This window comes from Thunnus thynnus, chromosome 20, assembly GCF_963924715.1.
Source record: "Thunnus thynnus chromosome 20, fThuThy2.1, whole genome shotgun sequence".
NCBI classification, from domain to species: domain Eukaryota; kingdom Metazoa; phylum Chordata; class Actinopteri; order Scombriformes; family Scombridae; genus Thunnus; species Thunnus thynnus.
The window spans coordinates 392,885-416,264 of record NC_089536.1 but is presented as its reverse complement, the minus strand read 5'-3'; the positions used below and the strand labels follow the sequence as shown (position 1 = coordinate 416,264).

The window sequence follows — 23,380 nt, the reverse complement described above, 5'->3', positions numbered from 1 at the left end:
ATCGATTTTTAAAAAAAAATATTTATACAAAATAAATGTTTGTAAAAAACCCACTATTTGTGCTTTGCCGAATAACGTATTTGTATTCGGGCGCACCCCTAGTATCTCTCTATATAAAGCTAGGACTGTCTGTCTGTGTGTGTTTGTCCTTCGCGTATCTCGGGAACTGTTCATCTGATCTACTTCATACCTGGCAGGTGGATCGCTGGGGAAACGAGGAAGTGCAGTGGTGATGTGTGAAGTTGTTTGGATGAGCGGTTCTCGAGAAATATATAAAAATACCTCATAAATAACGTTGATAATGTTGATTTGCTTCTTCTTCTGCTCACGGAGGCAACGAACAGAAATACAGGCAGCGCCACTCTGCCATTGCAACCCACATTGTGGTCAGAGGTGGAATTACATCCGCAGTGTTAATGACTTAAACACGTTTAAGAGACTTAAGCTCTACTACTGAACTGTGTTACGTTGCTGCAAACAACACTGGGCATGTACTCTCAAGACTTATTGCTGGACCTCTAAGGCACGTTCAGAAATATATACAAATACACAACAATAAACAACGTTGCTTCTGCTTCTTCTTCTGTTGGTGAACAGATAAATAATAATTAAGCAGAAGGAAACTGTAACACGTCTTCTGTCTGTTCTTCATCTCGCTGCTGTTTGGACTTTCAGTTTGTTTCAGGTTTGATTTTATGAACTCAAACACTGAAAGGTTTCAGTCCAACATGTCAGCTTTGAGTTCTGAGCTTTGTTTCAGTTTCTGTTTATTTAAATCCACTTTAACTGTGATAAAAAAAAAACTTGTTATATGTGTGAATGTTTCTCTGCGGTTCAAACATTCATTTTCTCAGAAATGTTCAGTTCTGCATCACGTAAAGATTTAAAATGTTTTTATAGACGTGCTCTCTGAGTATTATTAAAAAATATTCTATATTCTCTAACTGTTACACACTCATTCAGTGTTACTGTGTATTTTGCTCTGATTGTATTAATTTTACCTACATGTTTGTTTTTCTATATTATTTTATCATAATTCCTATTTTTCATTGAGTCACTGATGTTTATTATTTGTAACATGAAGTTTCTTGTGTAAATATTTTGTATAAATGCTCTTTGTGACCATGAAAGGATCAATATATTGTTATAAACCTGATGAAAACTAAAGAATGAATATTAAATAATAAAGGAAACCTTTCATCCATAAAGAGTACGCTCTCTGAAGCATTATAAAAGTGTTTATCACTTATTGATTAGTGATTGATTGTGTGATGTTTGGCAGGAGTCACTGCAGCCTGTCAGACAAAGTGTTGGGTTTAGTTTCGGACACAAAGGAAACAGACCTCAGAGCAGTTTTCTGTCAAATGTTGATTTTTTTATTTTAAATCAGTTTGTTGTACAAATGCTGCGCTCTGATTGGTTAGACCGAAAACAGGATATGATGTCATCAAAAATAGATATTCTGCAGTCAGATAAAAAATGCTTCAAAATATAAAAATCTGCCTCATAAAAATATAAATCTGCAAACAGGAGAACAAATTAACATTTTATTTATATTTATGTCCCTTTAATTGGCTCCTTTAGAAAACACAAATCCTGATTTTTATACAAACTCATTAAAACTGCTGTGAGTAATATCTCTCAGTTTAAAAGCTTTTACTAAAAGACTTGTGACATTAAAGAAACAAAAAACTGTTTTTAGTCCCTTTAACTGTTAAAGATGATTTCAGGAGTCGACGGGTCTTTTCAGAGTCAAAGTCTGTAAACAAAAAGCATTTTTTTGCAATTTTGTGTAAATGTGTCAAAAAAAAAAAATCTCCAAATCTGTTTTCAGATTACAAGTGTGTAGAGATTTGTGAATGTGTAGACAAATCTATAAATATGCATTAAATATTAACGGCTGAAAGTATTTTGCTCCAACAGCTGGAAACAGAAATCAGTTGCAACTCAGATTCGCCTCTAAATTGTCTCTTTTTACGTGTGATTTTTGCTGCACTTCTATAGACTTTTGCTAGCGTTAGCATGTAGCCTGTGCTAGCGTTAGCATGTAGCCTGTGCTGTAAACAGATGGAGCTTATGTGATGTGACATGAGAGTCAGCAGGGAACAAACATGTTATTACCAACAGACTGTACAGATCTGCATGTTAAACTATATTTTCAGTTAACAACCTGCAGCCCGCTGCGTCCGTCACGGTCAGCCAACACATCAGGGCAAAGATACTGGGTCACATGACAGTTAAGTACTGTTGTATTTTGAGGCTGATGTGTCAAACTTACACCAGTTACCTTTGCTATAGTGGTTGTATGAGTTTAGCTTTTTCTGTGTTGTATTTGGAGTGAGCTACGAGGAGCCACGCTGTGTTTGTCTGCTGTCACCTGATCACATCTGATCACCTGATCACATCTGATCACCTGATACACAACAGCACAGAAAAGAACAACAGTCTTACCCGCTGATACTGGTCGGATACTGGTGTCTCTCACTGGGGCAGATGAAGGAATCTGTTCAGCACAGATCATCAGATGACAGCAGACAAAAAAAAATCTCAGTTTCGACCAAAAGTTCCAGGTACTTTGGACCCGGAGGAACTAATCTCAGGAACTAAACCTGGAACTTTGTCCTGCTGTGCATCCTGTTTGTGTTTCCATCACATCTGAGGAAGCGGGTTGATCCTGCAGATTAGACCCACGAGGAGTTAAAACATTACAGCCGCGCTTGAAACACAGAATTCACACATGAGGAAACAACAACAACAACAGATTTGTGCTGCTGTTCTTTGTATTTCCTGCTGCATGAGGCTGGTTGGATGTAATGAATGAGTGAAAATGTAACAGAGTGTCTCCACAGTAAATCATCTGTTGACTGTTTGATGCTTTAAAACGTAACCGCCGTTAAACAATCTCTCATTCACTGCTTTGTTCTCGCCACCGCCGCTCCCTCCCTCTCTCTCTGTTTTTAAAACGAGTCAGGAAGCCGACAGCAGAGTCGAACTATCAAACCAACAGAAACGTCCTCGTCCTGAACTGATGCTAGCTCATCTTTTTGAGGAGTAAAACAGTCTCCCAGGAGCCTCATTCAGACCCTGATCCCTGCGGTGGAAACGCAGCTGAACACTCACTCTGAATACAACACAGAAACAGCTTCAGTGATCAGACTCCTGTACACACTCACACGTTTCACTACATTTAGAGATTCTTTTACACATTTACTAATAATTTAGCTACAGTATTATCCCCATATATAAATCACAGCTGACGTCATTAACAGACGGCAGCAGCTTTCTGCCTCCATCACATCTAAACATTTACTTTCTTCATAAAGGTTCTCACTTTAAATCTGTTTTATCACATATTTTATTATTGATATTTATTAATATCACTACTCAACTGATGATTCTGTATCTTCTTGTTTCATCTGCAAACTTATTTCATGTCTCATTACAACTACAGCTGCAACCATCAGTTAATTAACTGATTAGTTGCTAACTATTAATCTCCAACTAATAATGTTCAAATTCTCTGATTGCAGCTTATTAAATGTGAATATTTTCTGGTTTATTTAGTCTCTGTGACAGTAAACTGAAGATCTTTGAGTTGTGGTGTTTTAGGAAACACTGATCCTCATTTTCTGAACCAGACAACTAATCAAATGATCTAGAAAATAATCGACAGATGAATCGATAATGAAAATAATCATCAGTTTCAGCTGTAATATGGAGAACAACAAGCTAACGAAGCTGTAAACAGAACCGTGACAGTAAAGATACTCAGTTACCATCACAGAAGACAAAGAAAACCATAAAATTTGGACAGTTGGGAGTTGGAATCAGTAAATTTTGGGTATTTTTGGTTAAAAAAATGACAAAAAACGATAATTCGGTCATTAAAATAGTTGCTGACTGAATGATCGATCGTCTAGTTGATTCGAAGTTTGACTTTTCTGGCTTTTTAACAGCTGAAAACGTCCCTGTTGTAACCTGATAGGCGATTAATCGATTAGTTTCCAACTGTTAAATTAATCCTCAACTATTTTGATAATCGATCAATCAACTGATCAACAAATCTAACAGCAGAGTGACAGAGATGTCAATCAAACAGTCTGGACACGCCCACACACAGGTAACACACCTGACATCACCTGTGTGGGCGGAGCTTGGCTGTGCAGGGTCTTTAAAGGAAGAAGATATTTCACAATACTTGTAAAGCAGATCAATACATCGCTGGTTCGTTGACAGTAATAAAAATATAGAAAATCGCAGCCTTCTCCTTTAATTTGCCTGCGCGGGATCAATAAAGTTTATCTGATCTTTGTAACGTTCAGAAATCCGACTGACATTGTTCTTTCTGAAGGAGTCGCTGTGATCAGCTGATTGACGAGTTCAACTCTAGTGACCTTTGACCCTTTAATCAACCATCAAAAGAGTGTAATAGCCCTTTACTGTGAGACAGTGAACATCTCACGAGGAGCGCAATGACATCAGAGGCAGCGTGGAGGTCAAAGGTCAAATAACTGACCCGCACTGGGTGTCAAATCACAGCCGAGTCATTGATTATTGATCGTCAGCTGATATAAAAGTGATTTAGGAAACTGACTGATGAGTTCACGGCACGTCGGACGTTCAGGTTCATGTGCTCCTGACAGAAAGTGTGAACCAATCAGATGTCAGGTAGGAGGAGGGAAACGTTTGATTGGATGGGCCGGAGGGGGCGGGGCTACAACTCTCATTCTATTAAAAGGACCCTTACACAGAATTTTATCTTTCTACCTAAAACCCCTGAACACACCCCTGCTGTTGGTGCCTTCAAGGACACTTGGACATTTGAGACTCAGCTGCTGAGGGTTTTTTCCTCCCGACTGAGACTGATTTACGGCATTCAGATGAGGTTGAGTGCAGCTGCAGTAGATCACAGCCAGCCCATAATAACTAACAATTACTTTTATTATCAATTAATCTACTGATTATTCTCTCCATTTATCATTTGGACTATCATATATCAGCAAATATTTAAAAATGTCAAACACTAGTTCCCAGAGTTTAAGTCAAATGTTGTGTTTTGTTCAACAGTCCAAAACTCCCTGAAAACCCGTTACTGTCACAGATGACGAGGAAAACAATTAAATACATTTGAGAAGCTGGAACAGGTACGTTTTGCCATTTTGACTTAAAAACGATGCTTAATTAATGAATTCATTAATTCATTCATTCATCGTTGCAGCTTTAACCCAAACACTCAGTTTCAAATGGCTTCAGTTGATTTGAGTCTCAGTCTCAGATGTCCGAGTGTCCTTGAACACATCAACACAGAGAGATTTCAAAATAAAACAAACTTTCCTGACACTGATTTTCTCTCTGCAGGTTGATTTTCAGAAAATTAAATTTTCATGTTTAAGTCACTTAATAACCACTAAACCGTCTCCATGACGACTGAGCGAACACCACCAGCCGAGGAAGACCATGAGAAGTGGTTGAGAACAACAAGTAAGTGGGACTTTGTGTTGAGAAACCTTTGAACTGTAAAAACTGAAGGAGGATTCAGAGAATCATCAGCATGAATGTGAAATTACAATCTGCACTTTAAACAAACAAACAAACAAACAAAAAAACCCACACAGCTGCGGCCCTTTAAGTGGGCGTGGTCATAATGACATCATCGGATAGGAGTGGACACGGTGGGGCGGAGAGGTTGTAAAACACCTGAAGAAGAAAGTGTGGACGGTTTGTGACATGTTAGACGCCTCCTCCTCGTCCTCCTCGTCCTCCTCCTCCTCTTCGTCGTCGTCCTCTTCGTCCTGTAGGAGTGTTGTTGATCAGCTGTTCAGACTCCCATGATGTGGTTGATGTGACCCTGGAAACACGTGGAAACACACTTACTGTGAATCTGCTTCTACATGGAGCGGATCACTGATCACATTTCTCTCCTTCAAACTCTTCTGATGAGCAGAAACATTTTCTAGCATCAAATTCAAACCTCCCTCCCACTGTTCCCAGTTTGTCAGCTGTAGATTTGAGAGCTGGACGCCTGTGACGTCACCTCGGGCTTTACACAACCGGGGCGGACATGTTTGGCTGTGTTCTGACATTTTATGGAGCGAACGATGAGCTGATCATGAAAATAACGTTCGCTCTCTGATTTATAACTGTATTAGTGAGAGAAGACGCTGCTCTCGGTTTTTTTGGGGGTGTGTGTGTGTCGCAGAGCGCAGTGAGAGGTCAGAGGTCACATGTTCATCAGGAAACTGACTCTGAGACTTTGTGTCGGTTAAAGAGGATCTCTGCTTTCATCCACTGCTCCCCTGTTACATGTTACATGTACACATGTCAGAGTCATCAGCGGTCTGCCCAGTTAAGACATCAGCTGACTGGAACTGGTTACTGGAGTTCAGTTTAATTCCCTGTCAGACATAAACACTGTTATGAGTCTGAGTCGTCTGTGTATTCGTGTATGTGCTGTGTGGATTTCTCTCCCTCTCTCTCTGGTGAACCTGCTGATGGGCTGCAGGTGAGCCTCTCTGTTTGGCTGTGTCTGTTTCCTGGGAGCTGATTGGTTTCTAGACTCGGACCAGGTGGTTTAAAGGCCTGCGGGCTCTGAGCATGTTGCTGTGTAGAATGTAGCTTTGTAAATAAGAGCCCAGGTTCTGTAGAGGTCTCTCCAGTTTCTGTGAAGTTTAGACGTTCGGTCAGTGATTTATGTTTTTCTTTCTTTCTCTGAGGAGTTCGATTGGCTTTAGTTCCCTCTAGTTTGTAAAACGGTAGGATGATAAACATCTACAGTTGTTGCTGGTGGTTTCTCATGTTCATGTTGCAGCGACTCCTGTCTGCTTATTTTCCACTGTGAAGATTTCTGGCACAACGTTACTGCGCCTGAAGTCGTGTTTCAGTCGCAACGTCCACAGCAAGCGTCTGCGTCATGGCGGCCGGAGACCATCCACGGTCATTCTAGCTGGTGTGTGTGTGTGTGTGTGTGTGTGTGTGACGTGTTTCTGGTCACACCTGCTGTCAGATGTCGGAGCGACTGTGACATTTGATCACAGTTCATAAATAGCAGCCGTTAACCAGCAGTCACTATCAAAGTGCAGCGCTGCAGATAGTCTGTGTTTAATGATCATCATGTGAAACATTAGAAAATTAGGCTACAAAGGTTTGTCATGTTCAGTTACAGCCACAAGAGTCTAAACGAGCTGCAAAACCTGTTTGAAATTTGCTGTAAAACGAAGACAAACGTCGTCCAAACAGCTCTGAACTATATTATAAACGTGTCTGCTGAAGAACAGACGCTTCAGAGCCACCACGCAGGAGGAGTCAGCTGACAGGAGGAGTCACGCACATCTGACAGAGCGGATACGTTTCTGATCTCATCAGTACAGCTGTGGACACAGAGCAGTAACAGCTGCCGTCTCCATGTGACAGTATTTCCTGATTCGTCACTCGGCTGTGAGGCGTGTCAACTGGAACTGGCAGATCTTACACAGCTGTTCAAAACCATATAATAATTGGACTAATATATTCAATATTATTCCTAAATTATTTACAGACATATTGACGTAGAGCCTCTCCTAATAATCCCGGGGCATCAGAATCAATATGGACGTCGGATCAATCACAACAACTTCTTTCTTATTGTTGAATTACAGCGAAGAAGCTGCTTCTTTTGAACTGGAATGAAGAAGTTGACGTACTTCACACTGAGAGAACAACACATGTTGTCAAAGATAAACTCGTTATATATCATCACATTTGGGGGTTTTGTCTTGGCTTTTTGGGAGGTGGTTAATTTTTCTAAATGTATTTAATCTTATGTATTTATTGCATGTGTGTATATATACAGTGTGTGTGTGTATGTGTGTGTATCTGCACTAGTCTTATGGTCTGTAACTGTTTATGATTCTATTAAGTGAAGGATGAACTGTGTGACTGTAACAGCTGGATCTGCCCTTCTTGTGTTTAGTTGTAGGAACGCTGCTGTGTGGCTAATTACACCATCTCCGCTGTATATCCCATAAAAGTCTTGCAATAAAAACACTCGTATTAACGTGTCAGAAGCTGATTATTCAGGTTTAGATTATTAATAAACAAGTTAATAACCTGCATCTTCACAAACCAACACACAGCTTACCGGTTCTCCTCCGAGACATCTGGGACAGCAGAGCAGAGGAGCTCTGGGCCGGACCGGACCCACCTGCACCATCACACACACACACACACACACACGTTACCATAGCAACGCCTCCGTGACAACAGCAACATCACATAAAGTCCCCATGGCGACGGGAGTGTGTGGGTCATGTTTCAGCAGGCAGTCGACAGCACACACACACTTTCATAAAACATGAAATATTCATTATTGATTAATATGAACACACATATTATAAACAACAACCTGCACTGACCTGCTGTTCTTGATGCTGATTGGACGCAGTCAAACTATCCACAGTTTCCATTGGACACTCAGCTGTCTGGAGTCCCGCCTCCAAACACACCCGCTTCTGAAAAAAAAACAAATAAAAAATCCTCTTCGTCGTCATCATCATCAAATCCATTTTCTCATTGCAGGTGGTCAGTAAATTTAAACAACTGCTTGCATTAAGTATATAGAGGTGTGTGTGTGTGTGTGTGTGTGTGTGTGTTATAACCTGATAACTGGAATATCATTTTCCTCTCACTGTATCAGAGAGGATGTCGACCAGGAGCAAAGTCAGCAAACACACAGCCAATCATATCAGAAGCTTTTTTTTATAATGTTAGTAGTTATTTCTTTTTATTTATTACTTGAAGGCTACATAACACTGTTGTTATTTTTAGTTCAAAAGTGTTTTTTATAAATGGAGCGTATGTTGAAGTACAGTATCATGACATCCCTCCTGAACACAATAACATGAAGAATGATATGTGTAATACCAATAGTTGCCCAGCAGATGCCGCCGTTTGAACTATCAAATGTTTTGAAACGGTGAAAGCTGGAGTGCGGGACTCTTTGTCTCCCTCTTCTGGCAGAGAGACAGTAAAGGAAACGCTCGGCTGTGATTGGCTGACACAGGCGTGCAGCAGCTGTAATGCGCCACCTTGAATGACAGGCACACAAACAAATGTTTTTAACGGTTTTGTAAAGTCTAGAAGAAGAGCTTTAACGGTCGAGCGGCCAGCGCGGGAATGTGGCGCCGGAAATGAGATTTAAAAACTTCCTATACTGTGAAATACAGAGAGATTTATCAGGTGCTGATAGGCTTAATCTGCATTGTGTGAACTCGTTTGGCTTGAATGTAACGGACTTTCATTTATACATTAAAGTTCTGCCTCATAGATTCACTTCTTTAAACAGCTTTGTTCACTTCTTTAACCCTGAAACAAGTCTTAACCCTAAAAGTAATTATTATCACGTTATGGGACTTGTTATTTGTCCACAAAATGGAGGCGAGTCCCCACATGTGAACAGATTAATGTCCCCACAACGTGATAAATACCTGTTACGCACGCGCACGCACCGGTCTGCAGCTCCAGAGCTCCGCGTCCGTCTCCAGACGTCTCTTCTTCAGCAGGGTAGCGCACTGCATGCTACCAGGTAACAGTTAGCCCAGGAGCTAGCCGGTTAGCCTGTTAGTTTGTTCAAACGGCGGCCGGAAGTCGCCGCTCTCCCGCTCACAGTGAATAAATCCTGACGTTTAACGGCGCCGCTGACCGGTAACGGTTGAACTTTAACTGCTAACAGCTAGCTGCTACCTGCTGTTGTTGTTGTTCGACCTTCTGTTGGCCGGAAGTTTAGAGTTCACAGCAATTACATCAACACTTCCGGTCCGACACAAGCCTGGTTCTTCAGAATAAAGGCATCAGTACTTTCAAATGATTTAATCATGTTTATTTTATAATTTATATCCATATTATTATTATTATTATTATTATTATTATTATATTAGTCCTATTATTACACCAGATAAAGAACCATAACTGTTTCTCCAAATGATGTCATTCAGTATTTAATTGCATTGTTGAGTTACTGCACACATACCATACGTCACATATCCATGCAATACATACGTATCTATACACAAACCAGTGCTGTACTGAACTTAAAGGACCAATGTGTGATTTAGTGGCATCTAAAGTTGAGGTTGCAGATCGCAACCAACTGAAATTGCAGATACTGCACAACTGCTCTCTGCTCCATTTTTACGACTTTGTTTAAGAAAATAAGCTCACATTTTTCATGCAGGACTTTTACTTGTAATGGAGTATTTTTACATTGCTGTACAGGTTCTTTTACTGCAGTAAAGGATCTGGGTTCTTCTTCCACCTCTGATATAAATACATACATTATAATTAAATGAGTGACTCTGCAAATGTGAGTGTGTAATGTGTGAGTGTGTAAATGTGTGTGTGTGTGTGTGTGTGTGTAAATGTGTGAGTGTGTAAATGTGTGTGTGTGTAAATGTGTGAGTGTGTAATGTGTGAGTGTGTAAAACTGAGTGTGTAACATCTGAGTGTGTAAATGTGTGAATGTGTAAACATGTGAGTATGTAAACGTGTGAGCATGTAAATGTGTGAGCGTGTAAATGTGAGTGTGTAAATGTGTGAGCATGTAAATGAGTGAGTGTGTAAATGTGAGTGTGTAAATGTGTTATTGTGTAAATGTGTGAGTGTATAAATGTGATTGTGTAATGTGTGAGTGTGTAAATGTGTGAGTGTGTAAATGAGTGAATGTGTAAACATGTGAGTATGTAAACGTGTGAGCATGTAAATGTGTGAGCGTGTAAATGAGTGAGTGTGTGTGTGTGAGTGTTTGTGTAAATGTGTGAGTGTATAATGTGTGAGTGTGTAAAACTGAGTGTGTAATGTCACGGTTCTGTTTACAGCTTCGTTAGCTTGTTGTTCTCCATATTACAGCTGAAACTGATGATTATTTTCATTCTCGATTCATCTGTCGATTATTTTCTAGATCATTTGATTAGTTGTCTGGTTCAGAAAATGAGGATCAGTGTTTCCTAAAACACCACAACTCAAAGATCTTCAGTTTACTGTCACAGAGACTAAATAAACCAGAAAATATTCACATTTAATAAGCTGCAATCAGAGAATTTGATTATTAGTTGGAGATTAATAGTTAGCAACTAATCAGTTAATTAACTGATGGTTGCAGCTGTAGTTGTAATGAGACATGAAATAAGTTTGCAGATGAAACAAGAAGATACAGAATCATCAGTCGAGTAGTGATATTAATAAATATCAATAATAAAATATGTGATAAAACAGATTTAAAGTGAGAACCTTTATGAAGAAAGTAAATGTTTAGATGTGATGGAGGCAGAAAGCTGCTGCCGTCTGTTAATGACGTCAGCTGTGATTTATATATGGGGATAATACTGTAGCTAAATTATTAGTAAATGTGTAAAAGAATCTCTAAATGTAGTGAAACGTGTGAGTGTGTACAGGAGTCTGATCACTGAAGCTGTTTCTGTGTTGTATTCAGAGTGAGTGTTCAGCTGCGTTTCCACCGCAGGGATCAGGGTCTGAATGAGGCTCCTGGGAGACTGTTTTACTCCTCAAAAAGATGAGCTAGCATCAGTTCAGGACGAGGACGTTTCTGTTGGTTTGATAGTTCGACTCTGCTGTTGGCTTCCTGACTCGTTTTAAAAACAGAGAGAGAGGGAGGGAGCGGCGGTGGCGAGAACAAAGCAGTGAATGAGAGATTGTTTAACGGCGGTTACGTTTTAAAGCATCAAACAGTCAACAGATGATTTATTGTGGAGACACTCTGTTACATTTTCACTCATTCATTTCATCCAACCAGCCTCATGCAGCAGGAAATACAAAGAACAGCAGCACAAATCTGTTGTTGTTGTTGTTTCCTCATGTGTGAATTCTGTGTTTCAAGCGCGGCTGTAATGTTTTAACTCCTCGTGGGTCTAATCTGCAGGATCAACCCGCTTCCTCAGATGTGATGGAAACACAAACAGGATGCACAGCAGGACAAAGTTCCAGGTTTAGTTCCTGAGATTAGTTCCTCCGGCTCCAAAGTACCTGGAACTTTTGGTCGAAACTGAGATTTTTTTTTGTCTGCTGTCATCTGATGATCTGTGCTGAACAGATTCCTTCATCTGCCCCAGTGAGAGACACCAGTATCCGACCAGTATCAGCGAGTAAGACTGTTGTTCTTTTCTGTGCTGTTGTGTATCAGGTGATCAGATGTGATCAGGTGATCAGATGTGATCAGGTGACAGCAGACAAACACAGCGTGGCTCCTCGTAGCTCGCTCCAAATACAACACAGAAAAAGCTAAACTCATACAACCACTATAGCAAAGGTAACTGGTGTAAGTTTGACACATCAGCCTCAAAATACAACAGTACTTAACTGTCATGTGACCCAGTATCTTTGCCCTGATGTGTTGGCTGACCGTGACGGACGCAGCGGGCTGCAGGTTGTTAACTGAAAATATAGTTTAACATGCAGATCTGTACAGTCTGTTGGTAATAACATGTTTGTTCCCTGCTGACTCTCATGTCACATCACATAAGCTCCATCTGTTTACAGCACAGGCTACATGCTAACGCTAGCAAAAGTCTATAGAAGTGCAGCAAAAATCACACGTAAAAAGAGACAATTTAGAGGCGAATCTGAGTTGCAACTGATTTCTGTTTCCAGCTGTTGGAGCAAAATACTTTTCAGCCATTAATATTTAATGCATATTTATAGATTTGTCTACACATTCACAAATCTCTGCACACTTGTAATCTGAAAACAGATTTGGAGATTTTTTTTTTTTTTGACACATTTACACAAAATTGCAAAAAAATGCTTTTTGTTTACAGACTTTGACTCTGAAAAGACCCGTCGACTCCTGAAATCATCTTTAACAGTTAAAGGGACTAAAAACAGTTTTTTGTTTCTTTAATGTCACAAGTCTTTTAGTAAAAGCTTTTAAACTGAGAGATATTACTCGAAGCAGTTTTAATGAGTTTGTGTAAAAATCAGGATTTGTGTTTTCTAAAGGAGCCAATTAAAGGGACATAAATATAAATAAAAAGTTAATTTGTTCTCCTGTTTGCAGATTTATATTTTTATGAGGCAGATTTTTATATTTTGAAGCATTTTTTATCTGACTGCAGAATATCTATTTTTGATGACATCATATCCTGTTTTCAGTCTAACCAATCAGAGCGCAGCATTTGTACAACAAACTGATTTAAAATAAAAAAATCAACATTTGACAGAAAACTGCTCTGAGGTCTGTTTCCTTTGTGTCCGAAACTAAACCCAACACTTTGTCTGACAGGCTGCAGTGACTCCTCCCAAACATCACACAATCAATCACTAATCAATAAGTGATAAACACTTTTATAATGCTTCAGAGAGCGTACTCTTTATGGATGAAAGGTTTCCTGTGATTATTTAATATTCATTCTATATTTTTTGTACAGTAGTCATGTCGCAGTCTGAAGAGATGCAATGCATTTTGGGGCAGTTGAGTGTGTCCAGTAAACTCACGTCACATACACAGAAAGTCTAATTCTAATCTAGTTTACATCCAGACTTTTCTCACACAGACAAAATCCACACTGCAGTTAGAACGCAGTAGATACTCAATCTGACATCTTACTTAGTATGAATACTATGTTAGTATGTGATTCTAAACACAGCCAAACTCAGGGTTTGTTGAAGAAAACCTGCCACAGAGTTTAAGTTACCATGGTAACTGACTGATAGATAAAATTATCAATAGACTGAGGTTGGTTGAAGTCAAGCGTCTCTTTAATTCAAACAGAACATATGTTGCAGACATGGAGAGTCTGCAGAGTCTCCGTGGAGAATTCTCAAGAAACAAAGGAAAGTCACTGGTATATATCGACGGCCTTGGGAGGCACCTTTAGTTGGTTACAGATTCAACAAAGCTTTACAGAGCTCTCCCTTCCACATGATGACCATGATGTCCGTATAACTATCATAGTGTTCCCCTGCCGCCAAATATACACATACATATGACCATACCTACTTAACTAATACATGGATTTTTCTATCACTGACCCTGAGTTTAAGTTAGCTCTCTCTGAAACTGAGTTTGTTTTCTGGAGAACACCCAAGGAAAGACACCCAGCTTGGTGTCTGAGGGTCTGATCGCTGTTTAACCCTCCTTCAGATAGAAAGCTGCTCCTCAGACCTAAATGAACAGACCCCTCCTGTAGGGGTGGGGGGCTGTTCTAGAGGGGATCTGACCTGCAACAGGCCAGAAACCTCCTACAGACCTGGAGGCCTGAAGCAGGAGAGAACAAGGACGGAGGACGAGGCTTCATCCTGGTTTCACCCATAGACTGTATAAATATGGACGACGCGCTATGCAAAAGTGAAGCAAAAATACGTCCTTTTCGGAAGCGGCCATCTTGCTTGAGTGACATCATTTGGAGCCAGAGTCGGGCAGCGGGATGACACCCCGCGGAACACGCCATCTCATCCGTCCCACTGCCTGACGGAGGTTTGAGGGCGGCTGTCACAGCTGTCAGTCATGACGTCAGACCCCCTTTCTATACCGTCAAATAACTAATTAAAAACAAACTTATCAGAAACATGAGCACTTGGACAAACATCAGCATGATAAGAACACCGCCGGTCAAACCGGTCAAACCGGTCGAGGCAGATGGCGTCCACCTAGAGTCCAGTTCTTCCCGTTAAAGGGGAGGTTTTCCTGCTGCTGCTCGTGCAGGAATGTTGGGTCTCTGTAGATTAAAGAGTTCAGTCTGGATGATCTACGTGGAACGAGACCTGAGATCACTTCTGTTATGATTTGGTGCTTTATAAATAAAACTGAATTAAATTGAGCTGAATACACACACACACACACACACACACACATACACACATACACATATATATATACACACACACACACACACACATACACATATATCTACACACACACATACACATGTATATACACACAAAGACACACACACACATACACATATATACACACAAAGACACACACACATACACATATATCTACACACACATATACACATATACAGACACACAAAGACACACGCAGACACACACATTCACACCAAGACACACATGTATATACACACATGTATATACACACATACACAACGATACACACAGACACACACACACATATACACACACACATAAACACACACACACACACACACACACACACACACAGTGTTTCTTAAAATCAGCTGCACACTTCCTGAACGACATAAAACTGTTTGTTTTAATGTGAACAAAATTAAGTTGAGAGGTTTTTCTGTGACAGGAAAGTTTTTGAGGACAAACTAACTGATGAGCATCTGATGTGCGATTACACAGTATATATCTGTTACCATGGCAACAGCAGAGCATTTCTTGTCACGTACAGGACTGACTGTTGGGAAATGCTTTTTCTTCTTATCAAATATACGTGTTTGAGCTGCTTCCTGTAACTCTGTCAAACTGTTTCTCACACTTAACCCCCTAAAATCCAGTTTCCTCTTTTCATCACTTAAAGATTGTTAAAATAATCAAACTCCACTCTGACAGCGTCGGACATATTGTCTGTAACTGTTGTTTGTAATTTGTACTGTCAGTATTGTCTTTTGGAATACATTGAGTCATTTGCAATATATTTCAGTTATCTTTGATGTTTTGTATTATTTTAAGAAGATAGCTTTTATTGTGAAACAGCCACTTTTATTTAGAAAAGCCAGTTGTGCCGTTCTGACGTACGGGAGAAGGGAGAAATGAGCAGGAAAGATGCACATGTGCCCCCGCTAAGATACATGCTAAATATCAACCTATTTAAGTGGTTGTGAAATGTTTAAGGACCCTTCAAGGACCAAGGATAATTCCCTTATTTGCAGAACGCAGCCAACGAGGTAATTCTTGTTTTTGTCTTTATTTTACTTTGATGAGCTGTTTTCCACATGCTGTAAAGGCTTTTATTTTCGCTAACTTTGTCTTTATACCGTGTGTGTATGTGTCTGTAGTTTTCACGGTGGATTTGGAGAGAAAGCTACAAATAAACCAGTTGCAAGAAAGCCACTTGTGTTTGCCTGTGCTTCGAGGGAATTAAAGTGAAAACTCGAACTGTCCATCAGCGCGAGTGAGCATCAATTAACAACGCGGCAAGTTCAAAGGACTGGCTTCATTCAGCCTGTCTGCAGCGCATGGAGCAGTCATTCATGGAGCAACAGATGAGCCAAAAAACAGCGTTAAAAGGCACATAAAGAAGTAAGACCCACGCAGCTTAAAGAGTGAAGTTTCAAGAAGAAGTAGCAAAGGGCTTGGACACTAATAAGTTAAGAGTTATTTAAGAAGAGTGTTTTTGTCAGTGTTTGTTATCACGTAATTTAACTCAAGTTTATTATTCCAGAGATACTAAAGTTAAAGGGCAAACATTTTTGCTTGCAATTTAAGTTAATTTTGTGAAATAAGAAGTGAACACTAACTGCCATTGAAATGTAAGTTTTCTGAGTGTTTTATGTGATTTGCATATATTGTGTGTATTTCACTAGTGATATTTAAGGTCCAATTACGTCATTTTGCACACCTTTAAGTTCTAAAGTGCACTTTTGAAGTATCAAGCATTTATTTATCTATTATTGACATTTACATTTGAGTGAGTGTTTAAAGTTGATGGGAAAGTTTGTTTACTACGTTAATTACTATTTGTAAACAACGTAACTGCTATTGTTTTGCAAAATTCGATTAGTGATTTGACAATGTCAAAGCCAAAAGAGTCTACAATTCAGATAGGGGACAGTCTTAGAGACAGAGCAAATTCCCACGATCAACCTGAAGATGGAGAAGTAGGTGATGCTGAAAGCCACCAAGAGGAAGCTCACCAACCCAGGCGAAGTCAGAGAATTAAAACTCTTACAGAAAAGGGTAAAGAAATGCAAGAAGGAAAAATTAAAGGGCTTCAACAAAAGTTTGACTACATATATGACAAGTGGAGAACACACGTTAAATCTGCTAAGCAGCCATTATCACAATCAACAGAGCCTTTATCTGATGATCTGCTTCAAGATATCATTGGTGATGTCATAGGGCTTTCTGCAGATGTCCAGCGTATTTATGATGAACTACGCAAAGTCTCACCTCCAGGTCAGGACACACGTCGAAGAGTGGATCGGTGTGTGGAGATTTCAAAGTTCATTGTATCCAGAGCCTCAAGTCGGCTGGGCGGAAAGATTCCAGAACGAGAGCAAGAGTGGCCAGAAGCAGGCTCTCTCTTCGACTCAAGCATCAGTAAATCAGGTTCTGTCATTTCTATCTTGAGAGGCACCTCAGAGCATTCAAGCCAATCTTCTGTTAAGCGCCAAGAAGCTGCTGCTGAAGCTGCTGCAAGCCAAGCAGTTCTGAAAGTGCTACAAGAGCAAGAAAAGGAACAATTGGAAATACAGCGCTTAGAAGCAGAAGCTAAAAGAAAGATAGCAGATGAAGAGGCAGCAGCCATCAAGCGTCGTTTAGAACGGGAAGAAGAAGAAGCTAAAATTAAAGCTAAACGGGAAGAAGAGCATGCAGCTCTACAAAGGACTCTGGAAGAAAAGAGGAGAAAGATACTGCAGTTAGAGGCAATGAAAGGTCTCAATGCCGCACAAGCAAGAATACAGGTGTATGATCAGGTGAAGGCTGTAGCAGAGAAAAAGGACACTGTAAAACAAGAGAAGGAAGAAGATAATCAAGCTTCAGCTCCAACAACTCCTCAACCGCTGTATGTACCTTTCATACCCCAGGCTGGAACCACCTCCTCAAATGACAGTACAGCAGAGCTTGTTAGGGTGCTGGCAGGTGCTTTAAGTGCGAACAGGATTCCAGTTCCAGAGCCGTCAGTATTCACTGGGGATCCATTGAAATACAACGATTGGAAACTCTCCTTTGAAACACTGATTGACCAGAAAAACATTCAAGACAAAGAGAAGATATACTACCTGCGTAGATATGTAAGTGGACAAGCTAAGAAAGCACTTGATGGATATTTCCTACTCGGTACTGAATCTGCCTATGTTGCTGCATGGGAGATTTTGGAGGAGAGATATGGAAATCCATTCACGATTGCAAAATCGTACAGAGACAAGCTTCAAGCATGGCCTAGGATAGGGTCTAAGGACAGTTTTGAGCTCAGGGAGTTTGTTGATTTTCTCCGCAGTTGCGAGGCTGCCATGGTCCACATCAAAGCATTGGAAATCTTGAATGACTGTAATGAAAACAGGAAAATTTTGTCAAAGTTACCAGACTGGCTAACAGCGAGATGGAACCGGAAAGTTATTGAAGTCCAAGAAAACAGTAACCAATTCCCCTCCTTCAGTCAATTTGTTAAATTTCTGACAAGAGAAGCAAAAATCGCCTGTAATCCTGTTACATCATTGCAGTCACTGAAACAAACCGATGCAGAAAAAACAAAATACCAAAGACCTCAAAGCTTAGGAGCAAAGACTCTTACTACAAATTCAAATGAAAGAACTAACATGTCTTGTATTTTCTGTCAGAAAAGTGGGCACACCTTGCACAAATGCAGAAAGTTCATGGAGAAACCAGTTCCAGACAGAATCAAGTTTGTTCAAACTGAAAGGTTATGCTTCGGCTGTCTCAAGTCTGGTCATCACTCAAAGAGTTGCAACAGTAGGAGTGTTTGTGATGTGTGCCATAAGCGGCATCCTACTTGCTTGCATGCAGTGCGACCTAAAGAAGAACAAAACCCACTACAAGCCAAGCAAACTCAAAGTCAAGAAAAGCCGAGTACAAGTCAAGAAAAACACCAAGAACGACCTCAATCTACACAACCCAAAGGAACAACCACAGCTGCTACTTCAAACAGAGTGATACTGGAGGAAGCTAACACACAAACAGCCGCAATAATTCCTGTTTGGCTTTCATCCACATCTCAGGCAGCCCAAGAAGTTCTTGTGTACGCACTTTTGGATTCTCAAAGTGACACAACCTTCATTCTGAGTGAAGTAGCTGAAACTTTGGAAGTAAACAAACGACAAGTCAAGCTCAAGCTTTCTACTATGACCTCAAGAACCACGTTAGTAAGCTCCCAAAGGGTAGACAACTTACAAGTCAGAGGCTTTTACACTGATAAGAAGATCTCCTTACCACCAGTCTACACACGGGATTTTATTCCAGCCAACAGAACTCACATCCCAACAGATGAAACTGCAAAAGCTTGGTCTCATCTAGAGCACCTTCAAGGAGAAATTGCACCTTTACAGGACTGTGAAGTAGGTTTGCTCATTGGATACAACTGCTCACAAGCTTTACTTCCAAGAGAAGTTGTGTCTGGCAAAGAAAATCAGCCTTATGCACAGCTCACGGACCTTGGATGGAGTATTGTTGGCCACGGCAATCCCTGTCTAGACTACGGTGACACAATTGGGATCAGCCATCGCATAGTAGTAAGACAAGTGACACCAGGTGTTGAGCCGTCGGTCAATCTCAAGACTGAAGTACACTATGTGAGTCGAAACAAAGTAAAGGAAATTATTCCTTCAGACGTCATAAACATCCTGGAATCAGACTTCTCTGAAAGAGCTGGAGAAAATGATCCTGTGTCTCAAGAGGACTTGAAGTTTCTTTCCAAGTTGAGAGGGAATATTACACAAAAGGACAATGGTCACTACGAAATGCCTTTGCCGTTCAAGGAGGAAAGACCGAAACTACCGAACAACAAGACGTGCGCAATACACCGTCTGAACTGTCTTGAAAGGAGACTAAAGAAAGATCAAAGATACTATAAAGACTATGTCAAGTTCATGGATGACATCATATCACGTGGAGATGCAGAGAAGGTCCCTGAGGATGAAATTGACAATAGTCCAGTTTGGTACATTCCACATCATGGAATCTATCATCCACAGAAACCAGGCAAAATACGCGTAGTATTTGACTGTTCTGCCAAGTACCAAGAGACATCCCTCAACGACCATCTGCTCACTGGTCCTGACTTAACAAATACATTGGTGGGTGTCCTATGCCGCTTCCGAAAAGGTTACATTGCAGTCATGTGCGATGTGGAAAGAATGTTCCACCAGTTTCACGTCGAAAAGGAAGATCAGGATTATTTGAGGTTTCTATGGTGGGAGAATGGCAACGTAGAAACCACACCATCCATCTACCGCATGAAGGTCCACTTGTTTGGAGCAGCCTCGTCTCCTGGCTGTGCCAACTTCGGCCTAAAACATCTGGCAGCACAAGGGGAAGGTCGGTTCAGCGACGCCGCCATATGCTTCATTCAGAGGAATTTTTATGTAGATGACGGTCTAACAAGCGTTCAAACTGAGAAGGAAGCCATCAAGCTTATCAAAGACTCAAGAGAACTTTGCTTTACTGGCAAATTAAGACTCCACAAGTTTGTATCTAATAGTGAGAACGTGATGGCAACCATCCCAGAGGAAGAACGTGCAGCAGTCAAAGATCTGGACATGGCCTTGAGTTCACCACATATGGAGAGAGCTCTCGGAGTGGAGTGGTGCATCACATCAGACTCATTCAAATTCAGAGTTCAAGTGAAACCCAATCCATTGACAAGAAGAGGCGTACTGTCTACAGTTGCTTCTGTGTATGATCCCCTAGGGTTCATGGCACCCTTCGTCCTTTTGGGGAAACAAATACTCCAGGAAATGTGTAGAGAGAAACTTGGATGGGATGAAGATCTTCCAGAACGTTTAAGACCTCAGTGGGAGTCCTGGCTCAGAGATCTACCCAACCTGGCTGAAATGGAAATCAAAAGATGCTTCTTACCTTCAAGTTTCGGCAGTGTCAAAAGGTATGAACTTCACCATTTTGCTGACGCAAGCGTCTCCGGCTATGGTGCATGTACTTACCTCCGAGCTATTAATCTATCCGATGAAGTTCACTGTTGTTTGGTAATGGGTAAGTCAAGAGTTTCACCAACCAAGGTTACAACTATACCTAGATTGGAACTGTCAGCTGCAGTTGTTGCAGTTCAAACCAGCGACAAGCTTCAGAAGGAACTAGACATTCAAGATCTGCAGGAGTTCTTCTGGACAGATTCTACAGTTGTTCTCGGCTACATAAACAACGATGCCAGAAGGTTTCAGGTGTTTGTAGCCAACCGCATACAAAGAATCAAGTTAAGTACAAAGCCTGAACAATGGGCTTATGTTGCCTCTGAGAACAATCCTGCAGATCATGCCTCTCGAGGTTTGACTGCACAGCAGCTCAGGAACTCTAACTGGTTCATAGGACCAAAGTTTCTGTGGCAAAAGGAACTACCTCACAGACGATGCAAGGTGGGAGATATCAAGGAAGATGATCCTGAACTCCGCAAGGCTTTTGTGTGTAACACTAGGGCAAAGGAAGAAAGGTCATTATTGGATCACTTCAAGAAGTTCTCTGATTGGTCAAGGGTGGTAAATGCAGTTGCTAGACTGAAAAGGCAGATCAGGGAATACAAAGGTGTGCAACAAAGAACCAACGAATGTACAAGCTTGGAAGAAAGGAAAGAAGCAGAACTGGCAGTGGTCAAGCTAGTGCAAGAAGAGGCATTCTCAGACTTAATAAAATGCTTGAAACTAGGGAATGTGACTGTCAAGACCAAAGATAGTAAGTTGTATAAGTTGAGTCCATTCCTGGATGAAGAAGGCATCCTAAGAGTGGGAGGACGTCTGAGTCGAGCCACATTACACCCACACGTGAAGCATCCGGCACTTCTACCGAAGAATAGCCATATATCCTCTCTACTTATCAAACACTTTCACGAAAAGATACAGCATCAAGGACGTGGAATGACGATGAATGAACTGCGAGCTAATGGATGGTGGATCCTGGGATGCAGCAGTGCAGTCTCGTCGCACATTTTCAAATGTGTCAAGTGCAGAAAGTACAGGAGACCGACTGAAGAACAAAGGATGAGCGATTTACCACAAGACAGAATGGAAACTACTCCACCCTTTACCTACGCCGGCATCGACTGTTTTGGTCCGATCTACGTTAAAGAGGGAAGAAAAGAGCTCAAAAAATATGGTCTTTTACTTACCTGTCTATGTTCAAGAGCCATACACATAGAGATGCTGGATGACATGACAACCGATGCATTTATTAATGCTTTGAGAGCATTCATTGCCATAAGAGGAAACGTGCGTCAACTAAGATGTGACCAAGGCACTAATTTTGTCGGTGCAAGGAGAGAGTTTACAGAACTCATGAAAGGAATGGATCAAGAAAGAACAAAGAGTTTTGGATGTGAATTTCTCATGAACCCTCCAGCGGCGAGTCACATGGGTGGCGTCTGGGAGAGGCAGATAAGGACCATAAGGAGCGTTCTTACTGCTATTCTTGACCAGTCAGCACAAAGGCTTGACAGTACCTCCCTACGGACATTCATGTATGAGGTTATGGCTATCATTAATAGCAGACCACTCACCGCTGAACATTTGAATGACCCATCTGGACCTGAACCTTTAACTCCGAACCATATCCTCACAATGAAGTCTGCGGTCATTCTACCCCCACCTGGACAATTTGTCAAAGAGGATCTTTATCTTCAAAAGAGGTGGCACAAGGTACAGTATTTGGCCAATGAGTTTTGGACTCGATGGAGGAAAGAATATCTTCTGAACCTACAATCGAGGCAAAAGTGGCATAAGAACAGAAGGAACATGAAGGTGAACGACATTGTCCTTCTGCAAGATGATCTGGCACCACGCAATGAATGGAAGCTAGCCAGAATCACAGAAGTTTACCCAGGGTTAGATGATAGAGTGAGAAAACTGAAGTTGCTGGTTAGTGATACTACATTTGACAAAAAGGGGAAATCAACAACTAAACCAGTGTTACTTGAAAGACCTATACAAAAGGTTGTTACACTGCTTGAAGCAGATTGAAGTGTTATTATTTTGACTGAAACTCCATGTCAGATGGTCAATAACAAGAAATGTGTTATTGAGAAATTGAAGTGTTCATTTGAAACCAGTATTGTATTTAGAGAAATCCCACTTGAAGATTTGTGTGATTTGGTGGGAGTGTAACTGTTGTTTGTAATTTGTACTGTCAGTATTGTCTTTTGGAATACATTGAGTCATTTGCAATATATTTCAGTTATCTTTGATGTTTTGTATTATTTTAAGAAGATAGCTTTTATTGTGAAACAGCCACTTTTATTTAGAAAAGCCAGTTGTGCCGTTCTGACGTACGGGAGAAGGGAGAAATGAGCAGGAAAGATGCACATGTGCCCCCGCTAAGATACATGCTAAATATCAACCTATTTAAGTGGTTGTGAAATGTTTAAGGACCCTTCAAGGACCAAGGATAATTCCCTTATTTGCAGAACGCAGCCAACGAGGTAATTCTTGTTTTTGTCTTTATTTTACTTTGATGAGCTGTTTTCCACATGCTGTAAAGGCTTTTATTTTCGCTAACTTTGTCTTTA

General features: G+C 40.8%; 2 protein-coding genes and 2 long non-coding RNA genes across 7 annotated transcripts in view; 2 read left to right on the top strand and 2 right to left on the bottom strand.

Annotated features, from left to right (window-relative positions):
- LOC137172747 (uncharacterized) overlaps positions 1 to 23,380 on the bottom strand; it is a 272,865-nt gene that overhangs the window by 201,723 nt on the left and 47,762 nt on the right. The window lies entirely within an intron of this gene.
- Positions 1,354 to 9,782, bottom strand: si:ch211-221j21.3 (uncharacterized). 2 transcript variants are annotated; one of them, XR_010924794.1, is made up of 4 exons: positions 9,462 to 9,782; positions 8,391 to 8,486; positions 8,117 to 8,179; positions 1,354 to 5,848 (listed from the first exon to the last, which is right to left on the bottom strand). XR_010924794.1 is itself a non-coding variant. In XM_067575633.1 (4 exons), exons 1-4 carry the CDS (start codon positions 9,549 to 9,551, stop codon positions 5,819 to 5,821), a joined length of 258 nt encoding a protein of 85 aa, XP_067431734.1. In that variant the 5' UTR covers positions 9,552 to 9,779; the 3' UTR covers positions 1,354 to 5,818. The 2 variants fall into 2 exon arrangements, 1 of the variants encoding a protein (XP_067431734.1); XM_067575633.1 differs by having other exon boundaries at positions 9,483 to 9,779.
- On the top strand, positions 15,545 to 16,022 carry LOC137172082 (uncharacterized). Its single transcript, XR_010924879.1, has 2 exons — positions 15,545 to 15,860; positions 15,972 to 16,022. It is a non-coding gene; the product is annotated as an uncharacterized lncRNA (long non-coding RNA).
- The window catches only part of LOC137172313 (uncharacterized), a 5,330-nt gene continuing 75 nt past the window's right edge, over positions 18,126 to 23,380 (top strand). Inside the window, exons 1-2 of one of the 2 annotated variants that reach the window (XM_067576682.1) lie at positions 18,126 to 21,316; positions 22,084 to 22,188. In XM_067576682.1, coding sequence (XP_067432783.1) covers positions 18,150 to 21,316; positions 22,084 to 22,108 — 3,192 coding nt within the window. In that variant the 5' untranslated portion in view covers positions 18,126 to 18,149 and the 3' untranslated portion in view covers positions 22,109 to 22,188. Of the gene's footprint in view, positions 23,294 to 23,380 lie in introns of those variants that run through there. The other variant, XR_010924940.1, reaches the window with a different exon arrangement.